The 16,206-nt window shown below is 39.4% G+C and overlaps 1 protein-coding gene and 1 long non-coding RNA gene across 2 annotated transcripts in view; one reads left to right on the top strand and one right to left on the bottom strand.

Annotated features, from left to right (window-relative positions):
• The window catches only part of LOC115219873 (cilia- and flagella-associated protein 69-like), a 103,907-nt gene that overhangs the window by 49,420 nt on the left and 38,281 nt on the right, over nt 1-16,206 (top strand). Inside the window, exons 9-13 of the mRNA XM_029790171.2 lie at nt 5,078-5,253; nt 5,651-5,772; nt 6,784-7,003; nt 8,298-8,462; nt 9,770-9,885. Coding sequence (XP_029646031.1) covers nt 5,078-5,253; nt 5,651-5,772; nt 6,784-7,003; nt 8,298-8,462; nt 9,770-9,885 — 799 coding nt within the window. The remainder of the gene's footprint in view (nt 1-5,077; nt 5,254-5,650; nt 5,773-6,783; nt 7,004-8,297; nt 8,463-9,769; nt 9,886-16,206) is intronic.
• Nucleotides 1,098-9,556, bottom strand: LOC118766172. The gene is made up of 3 exons (XR_005002088.1): nt 9,545-9,556; nt 3,227-3,236; nt 1,098-1,202 (listed from the first exon to the last, which is right to left on the bottom strand). It is a non-coding gene; the product is annotated as an uncharacterized LOC118766172 (long non-coding RNA).

Raw genomic sequence — 16,206 nt, 5'->3', positions numbered from 1 at the left:
GAAACTGCTAAGTTACAAGGCCATAAACAGTCCAGCATCAGTTGTCAAGCAGGGAGACATACACATGCATGCATGTATGTACATAAACACAAATGCATATATATATATAATAATTATTTGAGGAAATATAATTCCTAACTTACAGGGAAAAATTCAATTTAGAAATACTAAATCAAATTTCACAAAATATTATATATATATATATAAATTACAAAAACCACCTTTTATCAATTCAAAATGAGCAATTCAGTTACACCATCCAGAAAATTACATATAATAGAAATATTAGATATAAAATAACAATAATATACCGATGATTTAAGTAAATTGCAAAATAATAATAAAAACGTATATATTTGGTATATATATATAAATATATATATATATATATATATATATACTGGCATTATGACCCGTCTTTGACGGGTCATAGTGCTAGTGCATGTATATATGTGTACATATTACATGTACATCTATATATATATATATACATCTACACATAAAATACAAAATACAAAGTTATATCTTGATATCGCTAGTGATAACAATACTGAAAATATATAACAGACTGGAATTGTAGGACTATTCCATTTCTGCATGCTAATTTTATTTTTAATTTATTCCCATTCATGTGAAACCACTTATTCAAGTTCAAATCATTGATGCAATTTTATACCAATTGCTATTTTTACTTTTGTTATGTTATGATTATATTATACTTTAGTTTGATTTTAATTATTACTTGCTACATATAATTCAATTGTTATTATTATCTCTAATTGTTATTGTTAAAGTGAAAGTATCTGACATAAAATAGAGAATGTTTTTGTTTCACTTTTAACACGTAATACTGCAATATTGGAGAAGATATGATATTGCTATGGGCTCGCCCTAGGCAAGAAGTTGAACATTTTTTTGCCCACGAAACTACATGGACCCTAAGTAAGGCATGTGTAAAATTTGAATGAAATTGGTTGTGTAGTTCTCAGGTTTTAGGGAAACACACAGACAGACAGACACACATTCTCAGTTTTATATATATATATATACATATATATATACATACATACATACATACAGAGGGTGGGTGAAAAGATTGGTAATAGAATCTATATTCCTTTAACAAATTTATTGAATCAAATGATACATGTTCTTTATGACATGGGAAAATGAAAGTAAATCTCCATATTTCAACGTAAGCACTGGTGGCATCAACCAGTTGAACAATCTTCTGAAGGATGTCGTCTGGAATATCATAGAGAACCTCCTGAATGCGGGTCTCCAAGTCCTCCAGTGTGCAAGATTTTGTCTTGTGCACATCTTTTGTGTAACCCCACTGGTAAAAGTCACATGAAGGGAGATCTGACTTCTTGGAGGCCATTAATGAGGTCTGCATCACCCCATCAGGTTTTAGCTCCTGCACATAATGGGGTTTCCACAGACGAAAATTCAATTCTTTATGCAACACCGTACATACTGTGTGTCTTGTTAGTTCACATTCCTTCGCTGCTTGAACTGTTGATTTTTTTGCGGGCTGCGATTAAACATTCCCTGCACTGTTGCCACGTTCTCCGCTGATTGGGATGTGGATGGAAGGCCACTTCTTGCGTCCTTCACAGAGCCAGTGATCATCAGCTTAGCATGACAACTTTTTTACTGCATCCGGACGTAGTGTTGCATGCTTACCTATCCTTTCATGCCACAATCTCTGAACCAAAACAATGGAATTCTACACTTCATAGCGTGCTGCTATCTTAGCTCACTCCTGAACAGTCAAGTGACCGGTCATCGGGAAAATAAGAAATAAGACAATAAGAAAATAAGAAATCCCCGTTAGTTTTGTCTGTTTAAAAAATCTTTGTATCATGACTTCAGTGATACTAAAAATTCTATAAGCAATTTCTAATGCCTAGTTACTTTCCACCACCCTGAGTGTGTGTGTGTGTGTGTGTGTGTATATATATATATATATATACACATAAGAGGAATTTACTCATGGGATTTATAACCACTCACAATTGCACACACATACAGGGTTTGGACCAAATGAAAGAAACACTACGTGTTGGTGGCACGTAAATAGCACCAACCGATCATGGCCGCTGTCAGCCTCCCCTGGCACCTGTGCCGGTGGCACCTAAAAAGCACCCACTACACTCATGGAGTGGTTGGCGTTAGGAAGGGCATCCAGTTGTAGAAACACTGCCAGATCAGGCTGGAGCCTGGTGCAGCTTCCTGGCTTGCCAGACCCCGGTCGAACCGTCCAACCCATGCTAGCATGGAAAACGGACGTTAAACGATGATGATGATGATGATGATATATTGTTTTTGTAACAATATGACAAATTCAAAACTGTTCTAGGTGTGTAAGATATATGAGGACAGATTTATGCTTATAAAAAACAGATATGTAATAACAGATAACTTTATTTATCAAAAAACAGCTATGAGGATAAAAATAAACCTTCTTTTCTATAATGTTATTCAATAAAGCCACCTTCAGCTTCAACAATTGCTTCTGTATGAGATCTAAATCATCTACATTGTAGAATCCAGTAGTGTTTGTTCATTTTGGACATTACTCTGATTATGGCTGCTTTCAAAGAATCTTTGGTGTTGTGGGCGTATTCATTGACCGCTCTCTCAACAACGCTCCACATGTTATAGTCCAATGGAGTGAGATATGGGGAATTAGGAGGCCAAATATTAGGGGTTATGGGATCATGAAAAATTTCAGCCATCCATTCCTGTGTTACTAGAGCCATGTGTGATAGTACAGAGTCTTACTGAAACACATATGGCCTTCCATTGCGTACACTGTCTATCCAGGGCTTAATAATTGTTTCCAGGACCTCAGTGTAGGCAGCAGAGTTAACCCTAAGGCCTTGTGGAAAGAAGTAAGGAGGCATCACATGTCCTTCATTGCTGACAACCTCTAAAACCATGATAATTGCAGAAAATTTTGTATGCATAACACTTGGAACTTTAGAAGGGTCTACACATAACCATCTATTATTTCTTTTGTTAAATTTTTGACCTTAGTCAAAGTTTTTCTTCTTTGAGAAAAACCAAATGAAATCTGCTGGATTTTTCAGTTTGTTTAAGAGCTATTTAGATCTGATGTAGTGATTTTCTTTTGCCTTTTCTGACAAATTGACCCTTCCTCATCATATAAGACTTATATCTGATGTCTCCGTGGATAACATTTCTGACTGTTTCATCTGACACATGGAGATCTTTTGCAATTGACTCCATGGACTTTCTTGGATTGTAATCAGTGGTCTGTTGAACTTGCTGGATAAATTCAGGTGTTCTGATGATTTCAGAGTGTTTAGAATGCTTTTTCTTTGTAGACGAAAGATTTAGCAACTTTAAAAAATTGAGATATTTCTAAATCACTATGCTCAGCCTTTATAACCACAATAACAGCATACCTCTTCATTTCTTGAGCAAGCTGAGTGTCTGCCATTATCATTTTCTGAACCAAAGATTACACAGGGTTACCCCAAAATGCAGCAATGACCCCAAAAGGGTTATGTCCTCAAATTACCTTACGCACCCTGTATGTATTCATATGCATTATGTAAGCCTTGTACTTCATGGCATATCTCTCTCTGTCTTTTTTGTTCCTTTTTTTGATGATATTTATATTTAAATAAGTTGAAATGCATGATTTTTCTGATTTCCAAAGAGGACAAACTGTTGGAGCACAGATGGTTGGATCTTCAGTCACTAAAACTTGAATTGTTTAATGTTTCAAAAGGTACAGTCTCTAAAATCATGTTGGCATTCCAAAACCACAATAAAACCAGCTTTGACAAGCATAATTCTAGACAGACAGCAAAGCTGACAGAGAGGTACCATAGAATGATAAAATGTATTGTGTCTAAAAACCATCAAACTACAGCATTAAATAAAACATTAGAGCAGTGCTTTTCAACCTTTTTACTGGAGCGGAACCCCAAGGAAACATTCCACTGGCTCGAGGAACCTCTGTGCAATAATTTAATTGTCTTATGCACACATATCTGCACAGGAGAATTAAAAATTACTGTCAATTTTAGCATTTTTGTAACTTCTAGCGGAACCCCTGGACTGTACTGGTGGAACCCTAAGGTTCCGTGGAACCCTGGTTGAAAACCACTGCATTAGAGTTAAGCCATGACCTTATTAACTGAAACTCTATCAAAACCTTTTGTTGTGAGTTTCATAAAGCTGGATACACACACTTATTGCAGTGGTCCTTCTGTTTTTCTAAGCCCTGTAAAAGAACTCAGAAGGTTGGTCCTCCAACCAGGTCTTTCACAACACCCTTAAAACCAGGAACTTTCCAGTATCCCTTTGTATATGTGTGTTTAGTATATCCCTTGAGGAAGAATGTTCAGGACTCTTTTATTCCTCTGGTCTCTGGTACGTTATTTATTCACTTAAATGCAGGAACAGGTGTTGCAGCCAAAGGTAAGATTTCTCTCTTTGGCTTGGCTCTACATCTAAATTTAGTTTGCAAGCAAGATTGTCTTGTCTATCTGACCCTTGTCTATCTGACCCTTGTCTATCTGACCCTTGTCTATCTGACCCTTGTCTATCTGACCCTTGTCTATCTGACCCTGCCTTCCTTGAGATGTGGCACCTTGTGCAAGTATCTTCTGCCATAGCTTTGGGCCCATCAGTGCCTTGTCAGTAAATTAGGTAGATGGAAACTGTAAGAAGCCCTTTATATGTGATAGTGCATAACCCCTTTTATTTTTTCATCATCACCATGTAACATCTGTTTTTCATGCTGGCATGGGTTGGATGATTTGATAGAACTGGTAAACTGGGGAGCTACACCAGGTTCCAATCTGATTTGGCTTGCTTTCTACAGCTGGATGCCAACCACTCCAAGAGTGGAGTGGGTGCCAGTAATGTAACACTGGCATCAACCACAATTGCAATCTCACTTGGCTTGACCAAAGATCTCGGCCACCTGTCACTGCCTCCACGAGGCTCAACGTTCGAATGATGCTTTTCACGTGCCACTTGGCATCAGCCACGGCTGCGATTTCACTTGGCTTAGTATTTGTTAATGTTATTTCAGCAAGCTGAAGGATACGTTTGTGTGTCTGTTGAAGGAAGGTTATACACATGCTGAGCGGCAGCTTCGAAACGACATTCTCTTCATCATCTCTCTCATCGCATCCCGCAACCCAAACGCTCCATTCATAGAGACTGGATTCCTGCGACAACTCGTTGCCTTTGCAATTCATCCAGAAGGTAAAGTTGCTTTGCTCTTCCTTTCATTCTTTGTGGTTGGGATACTTAATTCATGGTCATAGGATCAATTCCCAGGGGTACAGTGTGTCCTTGAGCAAGACACTCTATTTCACTTTATTGCTCCAGTCCACTCAGCTGGCAAAAATGAGTTGTACCAGTAACTCAAAGGGGGCCAGTATTGTCATGTTCTGTGTCACTGAGTCTCCCCGAGAACTACGTCAAAGGTACGTGCATCAGGAATACTCAGCCACTTGCACATTAATTTCATGAGCTGGCTGTTCCATTGATCGGATCAACTTGGATTACCATATCTGACTGAGTATCAGTCTTTTTTTAAAATTTTTTTATTTAACTTGTTGTTTCTTTGTCCATCCTTCTCCTTTTTTTCTTTCTTCAGTGAAAACGCTTTCTCCTTTTGCTAAAGATATCAAGTTAACGAAATGTTATGAAGATTTTGAGATGAAGAAACTTCTTTATTGCATTCTGTGTTCTCTTAGTCAAGAATCGGCATCATTACCGGTAAGTGGAACCAATCTTTTGAATCTGCTGACCAATGTTGTTGATATTATTGTATGGTTGAGAATGGCACACTTCCTGTTAATCAAGCACGTACCTCCATAACTTGGTCAAAATGAAAGTTCTTTTTTGAAGACGGTTTTGTGTTGGCAGAATTGCACTTAAAATTCCCACATTTCTGATGCCAGCAAACTATATCTTGGTGAACCCTCATTTGTTGAAGGGACCAGACAGTCCAGCAGTAGCCATCCAAGAATTTGGACCTGGAGATCTCCATTTCCAGCGACTTTGAGGGCCACCTCCCAGTGGTGTTGGGCATCAACGAAGAGCCCTCAACTACAAGACGACCAAAGTTTTTTTTTTTTCCAAGGTCTGGGGTCTCCTGCCCCTAAGCCCTAGACCATCACCTAATCACCCTTATCCGTCTTGTTGCTTAACAACAACAACAACAACAGCAGTAGATATGTACTTGTACCAGTGCCAACATTTTTCTGTGATGAATTGAGTTAGTTGCAGTCAGTGAAGATCCCATGTTATTGAGAACAGAAGCTAACCGTGTTGGGTTATCACAGACATTTGATGTGGAGATTGTCAATTAGTTTCAGTTTCCACAGCAGACATCTCCACAGGGATCGGATCTCAATTTGAAATCCAAAATAATCTTACTAATTGTTGTCTTCAGGTACCCTCTTCATTGTTTGAAACCTTGGTGAGAAATTATATTTTTGCATGTTTATCTGATGTGAAGTTGCATGAAGGGTGTTGATCGGAATAGACGAAAGGCATCAACTTTGAAATGATGTTTAGGTTTTGGCATTTATTTTTTATGATTCTTGCTCTTGAGGCAGTGACTGTGTGTGTGTTTATCACTTTCACCAATCATGCCAAGACTGGTCAGGCCAAGGTTTATTTTGAACAGCTGCTGGTCAATTCCTGTGAGTCAGAAGAGGAATTTGTAATTTGTGTCAATTTATGATTTATTTTTCAATAACAAATTCCTTATTTTCTCCGTAGCTTCTCTGTTGTGGTCACTTGCTTCGTGGCCTGTTTTTCTATATCCACAACATTGAGACTGATACATCTGATATGGGATGGTCACCTTCGGAATATGAAGAGATGCAGCTCCATGTTCTGTCTTGCATGTGTATTGTGTGCCCCCTCCTCTTGGACAGCTTCATGGCTTACAGTGGGACCACTCGGATTTTGTTATTGTTGGAATGGTGTATCACTAAAAGTAAGTATTACCTCACATTTCTTAGACTCACTTTTGCCACAGATGTATTTCACATGTTAGATATCACATGTAGCATTTCACATAACAGCCACAGGTTAGATGGCATGTTTCTCACACATTAGATGACTGATTTGTCACATGTAAGGTAAATGGTTTGACTACTGAATATTTAATGGGTGCATATCTGATTGCTACGTGTTAAGCAACTGGTTTTGTTGCTGCATGTGACATGTTTGGTATTGAACCAGGTTTGACATAGATTTGACAGCTGCATGTGTGTTTGTAGTGTTCATACCTAGTTGCCACATGTTAAATGGCTAGTGACATTGCTACATGTTTGGCATCAATGTGTAACATGCTTGATTGCTGCCTGTAAGGTGTAATGTTTGACATGTGAGGTGGTATATTTTAGTTGCCACATGTGATGCAGCCCATTTAACTGCTACATGTTAAGTAGCACATTTAGCTGTTGCATGTAACATGGCATGATATTTGATTGCCATTTGTTGCATTACACAGTAAATTACCACATGTTTCCGGGTTCAGTCCTACTGCATGGCACCTTAGGCAAGTGTCTTCTACTATAGCCTCGGGCTGACCAAATCCTTGTGAGTGGAGTGGATTCGGTAGACGGAAACTGAAAGAAGCCCATCGTATATATATATATATATATATATATATATATATATGCATGTGTGTGTATACATTTGTGTGTCTGTGTTTGTCTGCCCAACATCGCTTGACAACTGATGCTGGTGTGTTTATGTCCCCGTAACTTAGCGGTTCGGCAAAAGAGACTGATAGAATAAGTACTAGGCTTACAAAGAATAAGTCCTGGGGTCGATTTGCCTAAAGGCAGTGCTCCAGCATGGCCACAGTCAAATGACTGAAACAAAAGACTAAAAGAATATTCTGCTGGAATTTTCTTGCATTCTCATAATTACGGATGCAATGAATAAAGCAAGCCAAAAAAAAATATTAAAAAAAGAAATGAAAAAAAAAAAGCCAACATATTTTCTGGCAGAAATCGAATTTTTAGGCCAAAATTTGCAACCCAAAATAGTAGGTCAACTTGTACATTAAGACAACTTTGGAGTGCCAATAATTCTCTGAAATGGAACAGGATTTGGAAAGACCATGATGATGTTTCAATGTTTACACTCTATTTGCCATTGTTTTGTATCCCACAAAATATTAGGGTTTTGGGGCTTGTTTGCCATTTCCAACTTCTGATGGAGGTGGAGCGTGGGGGCAGAGTCCTCATTTTTATTTAAATGTTTTCTTTTCATTTCAGGTAATTTTAAGGGACATGGCAACAGTTATCTTGGAGAAGGAAGCCGTGGTACTAAGGTTGCCCAAACGAGACTCTGTTTAAGACTGATATTTAATATGATAGCTACGAGAGAGAAAGAGATTTTGAGAGAGTTTGTAGACCAAGGAATTATCAACCTGATAGTCTGTAAGTATCTCATGTAAGTTTGGAAGCACCAAAATGGTTCCATTGACAGAACCTTATTTATTCCATTTTGGTTTTTGAGTTAAGGAAAGCATGGCTGTGTGGTAAGAAGTTTGTTTCCCATTCACAGGGTTCTGGGTTCAGTCCCACTGTGTGGCACCTTGGGCAAATGTCTTCTACTGTAGCATCAGACCAGCCAAAGCTTTGTGAGTGGATTTGGTAGAGAGAAACTGAACGAATGAACATACATGCATGCATACATCCATCAATCAATCAGTCAATCATAATCTTTTAATATCTGCCTTCCATACTGGCTTGGGTGGGACAGTTTGCCAGGTTCAACCGTGGTCGAGACAATGGAATTTACTATGTTACGCCAGACTTCACGGTCCATCATAGCATTACGGAGTTCCCGTTGCTGGATGCCTGTATCCCTGGAGATTACATCTGGGTAGGAGAGTGTGTGCCCTCTGGTATCGCGAGCAGATGGCTTCCAGAGGAGAAGAGTAGAAATTACCTCGTTTTCAGCTCTACAACCAATGTCCAGCAAACTGGACTCTACTACCTTGGAATTGCCTGGAGATGGTCATGCAGAAGCCTGAACCAGTTTTCTGTGACTGTTTTGGTAGGATTTTTACAGCTGGATGCCCTTCCTAATGCCAACCACTTTACAGTGTGGACTGGATGCTTTTTTTAGTGACACCTGCACTGAGAGGGTCACCAAGATAAAAGTCATTTGCGAGGAGGTGATCTTGTGTCAGATGATGAAGGGCTGTAGTGAGACTGAGGTTGATAGGCAAGTTTGCTTCTTAACCTCATGGTTTAAGGTTCATTCCCACTTAGGTAAAGGTCTTCTTCTATAGCCACAGGCTGACAGAAACGGTAAGAAGCCCATCGTAAATGTATGTATGTATGTGTGTGTGTGTGAGGGAGAGAGATAGTGTCTTGTTGCCATGACATCACATGACAGTTGTCAACATGTATCACCATCACACAGGCAATGTCCTTCCTTTCCACTCTTTTGTGGAAATGTCTGGGCACAGGGAAATATTACCTTGCTTGGAAGCAAGGTTAGGTTTAGTGACAGGAAGAGCGTCCATCCAGTTGTAGAAAAATCTGTCTCAACAAATTCCCTTTGACCCCTGGGGATGCCGAAAAGGAGACATTAAAATGGTGGTCCTGGTGGTGATGCGTAACTGTTTCAGGGTGACGTGTGTAATCCGTTTATTTGATGAAAATCCTGTAATCCCTGAAATGAAATCACTTCATTTTCATTATGTCTGTTGTTGTCTGTACTTGTATTTCAATAGCCATGCTGGCTTTATCCCTGATGGAGATCGGTCCCAGCATCACTATAACCAATGAAATGAAGTCGACCATCTTGTTGATTATATCGATCCTCTGCGAAACTGATGTTCATCGAAAGGTAAGGAGGAATAATAATGACCCCCAAAAAAATTTTTTGTTTTGGAAAATATATCTAAAACATTTCTTGGAATTTCTTCTCTACCAGCAAGCATGGCTTTGTGATTAAGAAACTCATATTACCAGCCAATAGTCTTGGGGCTTAGTCCCACAGCACAACACTTCACCTTGGGTAAGGGCGAGTAATTTGTTAGACATAAACTGTGTGGAAGCCTGTTGTGTGTATGTGTGTGTGTATATATATATATATATATGCTCTTTACTCTTTTACTTGTTTCAGTCATTTGACTGCGGCCATGCTGGAGCACCGCCTTTAGTCGAGCAAATCGACCCCGGGACTTATTCTTTGTGAGCCCAGTACTTATTCTATCGGTCTCTTTTGCCGAACCGCTAAGTGACGGGGACGTAAACACACCAGCATCGGTTGTCAAGCAATGCTAGGGGGACAAACACAGACACACAAACATATACACACACACTTATATATATATATATACACATATATACGACAGGCTTCTTTCAGTTTCCGTCTACCAAATCCAGTCACAAGGCATTGGTCGGCCCGGGGCTATAGCAGAAGACACTTGCCCAAGATGCCACGCAGTGGGACTGAACCCGAAACCATGTGGTTGGTTAGCAAGCTACTTACCACACACAGCAAAATTTAGATTCAGATGAATATGGTACTTAAGTCATATGTTGGCAAATGAATTAGGGATAAGAATGTGCATTGTCCGGTCGTTTGGAAAATTTCTAAAGGTGGCTGAAGATTGCTCGACATTTTAAAACTGATGTAATGCTTACAGTGTGTAATAAAATGAAGTAGCATGAAACGATCATACCACATTACCTTGGATATCCTTGTTGCTTATTTTGATTATGTATATATATAATTGTGTGCGTTCCTTTGTGCCTGTCTTTTCACTCACCACCCAACCCTGCATCACTTGACAAGCCGTGTTGGTTTGTTTACATTCCCTAACGTAGCAGCTTCCTCAAAAAGTGTGATAGATTTTAAAAAATAAACAATACTAAGGTTGATTTGTTTGACAGAAACCTTTCAAGGTGGTGCCCCAGCATGGCCACAGTCAAATGACTGAAATAAAAGGTAAAACATTTAATAAATTTTCTTTCCACTTCTTTACCAACACAATGGAACTCAATGATTAATATTGTGGCTTTGTGGTAAGAAGCTTGCTTCCCAACCACATGGTTCTGGGTTCAGTTCTGCCATGTGGCATCTTGGGCAAGTATCTTCTATTCTAACCTTAGGCCGACCAAAGCCATGTGAGTAGATGTAAGTATGTGTGTGTGTATGTATGTGTGAGTGTATGTGTGTATGTATGTGTATGTATGTGTGTGTGTATGTGTGTATGTATGTGTGTGTGTGTATGTATGTGTGTATGCATGTGCGTGTATGTATGTGTTTGTGTGTGTGTATATGTATGTATGTGTATGTATGTGTGCGTGTATGTATGTGCGTGTGTGTATGTGTATGTATGTGTGTGTTTGCGTGTATGTGTTTGTCGCCACCCCACCACTTGACAACCTGTGTTGGTGTGTCTACATCCCTGTAACTTAGCAGCTCAACAAAAGAGACCGATGGAATAAGAACCAGGCTCATGAAAAGAAATAAATACTAGGGTCCATACATTAGACAATATATTCTTCAAGGTGGTGCTCCAGCATGGCCACAGTCAAATCACTGAAACAAGTAAAAGATACTAAAAAAGCTGAAACAGGCACATATCCAGCCCAGATAATCTCCCTGTCTCATGTTCAAACCAGCCAGGTCCAGCCTCTCACACCTACCTGACAATGTCATTTCTAAAAATAACCACGTTGTTGAAATCTCAAAGCTATGAGTTATTCTTTTGCTTGTTTCAGTCAGTTGACTGTGGCCAAGCTGGAGCGTCACCTTAAAGGGTTTTGCTCAAAGAAATTGACCCAAGACTTATTCTTTGTAAGCTGAACTGCTAAATTACAGGTACGTAAACACTCTAACACCGGTTGCCGAGTGATGGTGAGGGGACAAACACACACACACATATAAATATATATATATATATATATACTAGCAGTATCGCCCGGCGTTGCTTGGGTTTGTAAGGGAAATAACTATATAAGCATTTTTAGAGATGTAAAGTATAATAGCCATCTCAATATGGCTAACCACAAAGGGGGGAGGATGTTACTGTAGCTTTTTACATTCTGAGATTTAATAATACATTTTTAGAGAGTTACTTCCCGTATATAAACCGAGCAAAAATGCATTAAAAATGCGGAAAAATTATGGTAAATTTTTTTTTAAATCGTAGACTCATCATAGACGCGCGCTAATACCCAGAAGGGCTCAATATGAATCACGACTATAAGATACCTGCTTTTGGTTAAACTGCACCGCAAAATGTGAGAGTAGTTAGGAATCTAAATTGTAGGAGACAAACAGCACACAACCTCACTTTTATATATATATATATATATAGTTCAAATTTATAGAAAAACAAAAGGTGAAGACAGGTGTAGGAATAACAAGCAAGTGTATTAGTTTGATGCTCGGGCAAAATGGAAGTCATTTACGTTTCGAGCCTATTCTCTTCAACAGAAAGGAATAAGAGGAAATAAGTAGAGAGAGAATGAAAAAAAGTATTGAGTTCAGGGGTCCAACTTGGGGGGTAAAAAAAAAAGAGGTTGATTGCAAGGGAGATAATAATAAAGAGAGAGGTTGAATGAAAGGGAGATAATTCATGGTGATCCCAACAAGAGGTGCACTAGCATGTGTGTGTATGTGAGAAGAGTGTGTGTGAGTGTATGTGTGTGTGTGCATGTGTAGACTGAGAAGTCCATGTGCATCTCTCTCTCTCTCTCTCTCGCTATATCATCATCTTCATCGTTTAACGTCCGCTTTCCATGCTAGCATGGGTTGGACGGTTCAACTGGGGTCTGGGAAGCCAGAAGGCTGCACCAGGCCCAGTGTGATCTGGCAGTGTTTCTACAGCTGGATGCCCTTCCTAACGCCAACCACTCCATGAGTGTAGTGGGTGCTTTTTACGTGCCACCAGCACGGAGGCCAGTTGGGACATCGCTGGCAACAGCCACGTTTGGATGGTTCTCTTACGTGCCACCAGCACTGGTATCACAGCTACAATTTCCATTGATGTTGATCGATTTTGATATATATTAGGGTGTCAAGAAAGTTCTTGTGGAATTTTTAATTTTGGTTTTAAATTACGTATTTTAAAATTAATTTTTGTTAAATTACTTTGACTTTATATATCATTTTAAAGCCCGTTTTTCGCTCTATCTAATCGTGTTAATCTTTTTCTTTTTGAATAATTAGGGCATTTTTTTCCGGAATGTTGAATACAACATGGACAAAAAGCAAATTCACACAATTTTCTTATTCCAGTTCAAGCTAGACCGAAAAGCTGCTGAAACAGCCCGCGATATCAACGATGCGTGTGGCCCAGGAACCACTAATGAACGTACAGCACAAGTCTTGAAGATGATAAGCATAGTGGTCGGCCATCGGATGTTGACAACGATCAACTAAAAGCCTTAGTGGAAGCCACTCCACGCACAACTGTACGAGAGCTTGCTTCTGAATTAGACATAACGTATACGACAATTTTCAACCACTTGAAAGAGATTGGAAAAACAAAAATACTTGAGAAATAGGTACCACACGAATTGAATGACAACCAAAAAAACGCCGTTTTGAAGTGTCATCTTCCCTTCTTTTACACAACAAGAATGATCCATTTCTCGATTGGATCGTGACTTGCGATGAAAAGTGGATTCTTTACGACAACCAACAATGCTCAGTCCAGTGGTTGGACGCCGACGAAGTTCCATGGCACTTCCCGAAGCCAAAGTTGCACCAAAAGAAGGTCATGGTAACTGTTTGGTAGTGTGCGGCTGGTCTCATCCACCACAGCTTTTGGGATCCAGGCGAAACCATTACGGCGGAGAAGTACTGTCAGCAAATGGATGAAATGCATAAGAAACTCCGACAACAACAGCCAGCATTGGTCAATAGAAAAGGACCAATTCTTTTCCATGACAATGCTCAGCTGCACGTCGCACAAATGACCCTGCAGAAGTTGCATGAATTGGGCTACAAAACTCTGCCTTATCCACCATACTCACCAGACCTCTCGCACACTGACCACCACTTTTAACGAATCTCGAAAACTCCCTGCATGAAAAATGCTTCAAAAACCAAAACGATGCCAAACATGACTTCATTGCCACCAGAACGCAAGATTTTTACGCTACTGGCATAAAGAAACTTGTTTCGCGTTGGCAAAAGTGTGTTGATTCTGATGGTGTTTATTTTGATTGATAAAGTTTTGTTTGAGCCGAGATATGTGTATCTGAATTTAAAGGTTAAAAACCGCAAGAAATTTCTTGACAACCTAATATATATATATATATATATATATATATATATATAGAGAGAGAGAGAGAGAGATATGCATATAACGGACTTTTTTCAGTTTTCCTTTACTAGAATCATTGATAAGGCTTTGGTTGGCCCAGGACTACAGTATATCACATTTGCCCAAAATGCTATGCAGTAGGACTGAACCCAAAACTATATGGTTGCAAAACAAGCTTCTTAACCACACAGCCATGTCTGATCCTCTGTGTGTGTGTGTGTGTATGTGTGCGTTTGTCTCCCATCACTCGACACTTGGTGTTAGTTTGTTTACATCCCCCAGTGTAAAGTAACCAGAATATGTTACCGACATTGAAACAAATAAATGATAGGGGGTTGGAGGGAGTGGGAGGGTCACTTGGAGTGTATTCCAGGCAGTGCTCCAGCATGACCCAATGACTGAAACAAGGAACAAGAACAGGAGGCCACACTGTTTTTTCTGTTAGTGTACAATAAAAGGACCAGCCCTTTACAACACAGATTTACTCTGTCAAATGTATGGCTTATACCTATTCACATTGCTCTGAATTAATCATGTGTGGCTGTGTGGTAAGAAGCTTGCTTCTTAACCACATGGTTCCGGGTTCAGTCCCACTGCATGGCACCTTGGGCAAGTCTCTTCTACTATAGCCTCGGGCCAACCAAAGCTTCGTGAGTGGATTTGGTAGATGGAAACTAAAAGAAGCCTGTTGTATATATGTATATATATATATATAGATATATATATATATATATATATATATATATATATATATATATATAATGTGACCTCGTGTGTACCGTTGGCGATTTATTTTCTTCTGTCTTCCCTTCTCTGGATCTTTCCTTCTCCTATGTTCCGACGAAGAGCTCCGCTCGAAACGTTAAACCCTCCTTCCCTTCTTTCCTGAGCGTCAAATAATACTTTATTTGTTTCACGTCCTCGCGTTGCTGTGTTTTTTTTTGTGTTTTCTTGTTTGGATTAACTTTATATATATATATATATATATATATATATATAAAGTTAATCCAAACAAGAAAACACAAAAAAAAACACAGCAACGCGAGGACGTGAAACAAATAAAGTATTATTTGACGCTCAGGAAAGAAGGGAAGGAGGGTTTAACGTTTCGAGCGGAGCTCTTCGTCGGAAACATAGGAGAAGGAAAGATCCAGAGAAGGGAAGACAGAAGAAAAAAATATTTTTGCTGGTGGTGCTCAAGAGATCACATATGTATATATGCGTGTGTGTGTGTTTGTGTAGGGATGTAAATAAGTGGAGTGGCTGTGTGGTAAGTAGCTTGCTTTCCAACCACATGGTTCCGGGTTCAGTCCCACTGTGTGGTACCTTGGGCAAATATCTTCTACAATAGCCTCGGGCCGACCAAAGCCTTGTGAGTGGATTTGGTAGACGGAAACTGAAAGAAGCCCGTCATGTATATATATATGTGTGTGTGTATGTGTATATATGTGTGTATATATATCTGTGTATATATATATGTATATGTGTGTATATATACATACATGTGTGTGTGTATTGTTGTATGTGTGTTTGTCCCCCCACCATCGCTTGACAAACAATGCTGGTGTTTACCTCCCAGTAACTTAGTGGTTCGGCAAAAGAGACCGATAGAATAAGAACTAGGCTTACTGAAACAAATAAAAGAATACTATTAGTTTCATGTAATGAGAGCATGCCAGACTACTTTTTAGCATGTCTGGTGCCGTAGCACAATCATTAGGTGGCGAGCTGGCAGAAACGTTAGCACGCCGGTCGAAATACTTAGTGGTATTTCATCTGCTGCTATGTTCTGAGTTCCAATTCCGCCGAGGTCGACTTTGCCTTTCATCCTTTCGGGGTCGATAAATTAAGTACCAGTTACACACTGGGTCAATGTAATC

This window comes from Octopus sinensis, linkage group LG15 (genome assembly GCF_006345805.1).
Source record: "Octopus sinensis linkage group LG15, ASM634580v1, whole genome shotgun sequence".
Lineage (NCBI taxonomy): Eukaryota > Metazoa > Mollusca > Cephalopoda > Octopoda > Octopodidae > Octopus > Octopus sinensis.
Note: the sequence above shows the minus strand (reverse complement) of the source record. Positions and strands in the feature narration are given on the sequence as shown.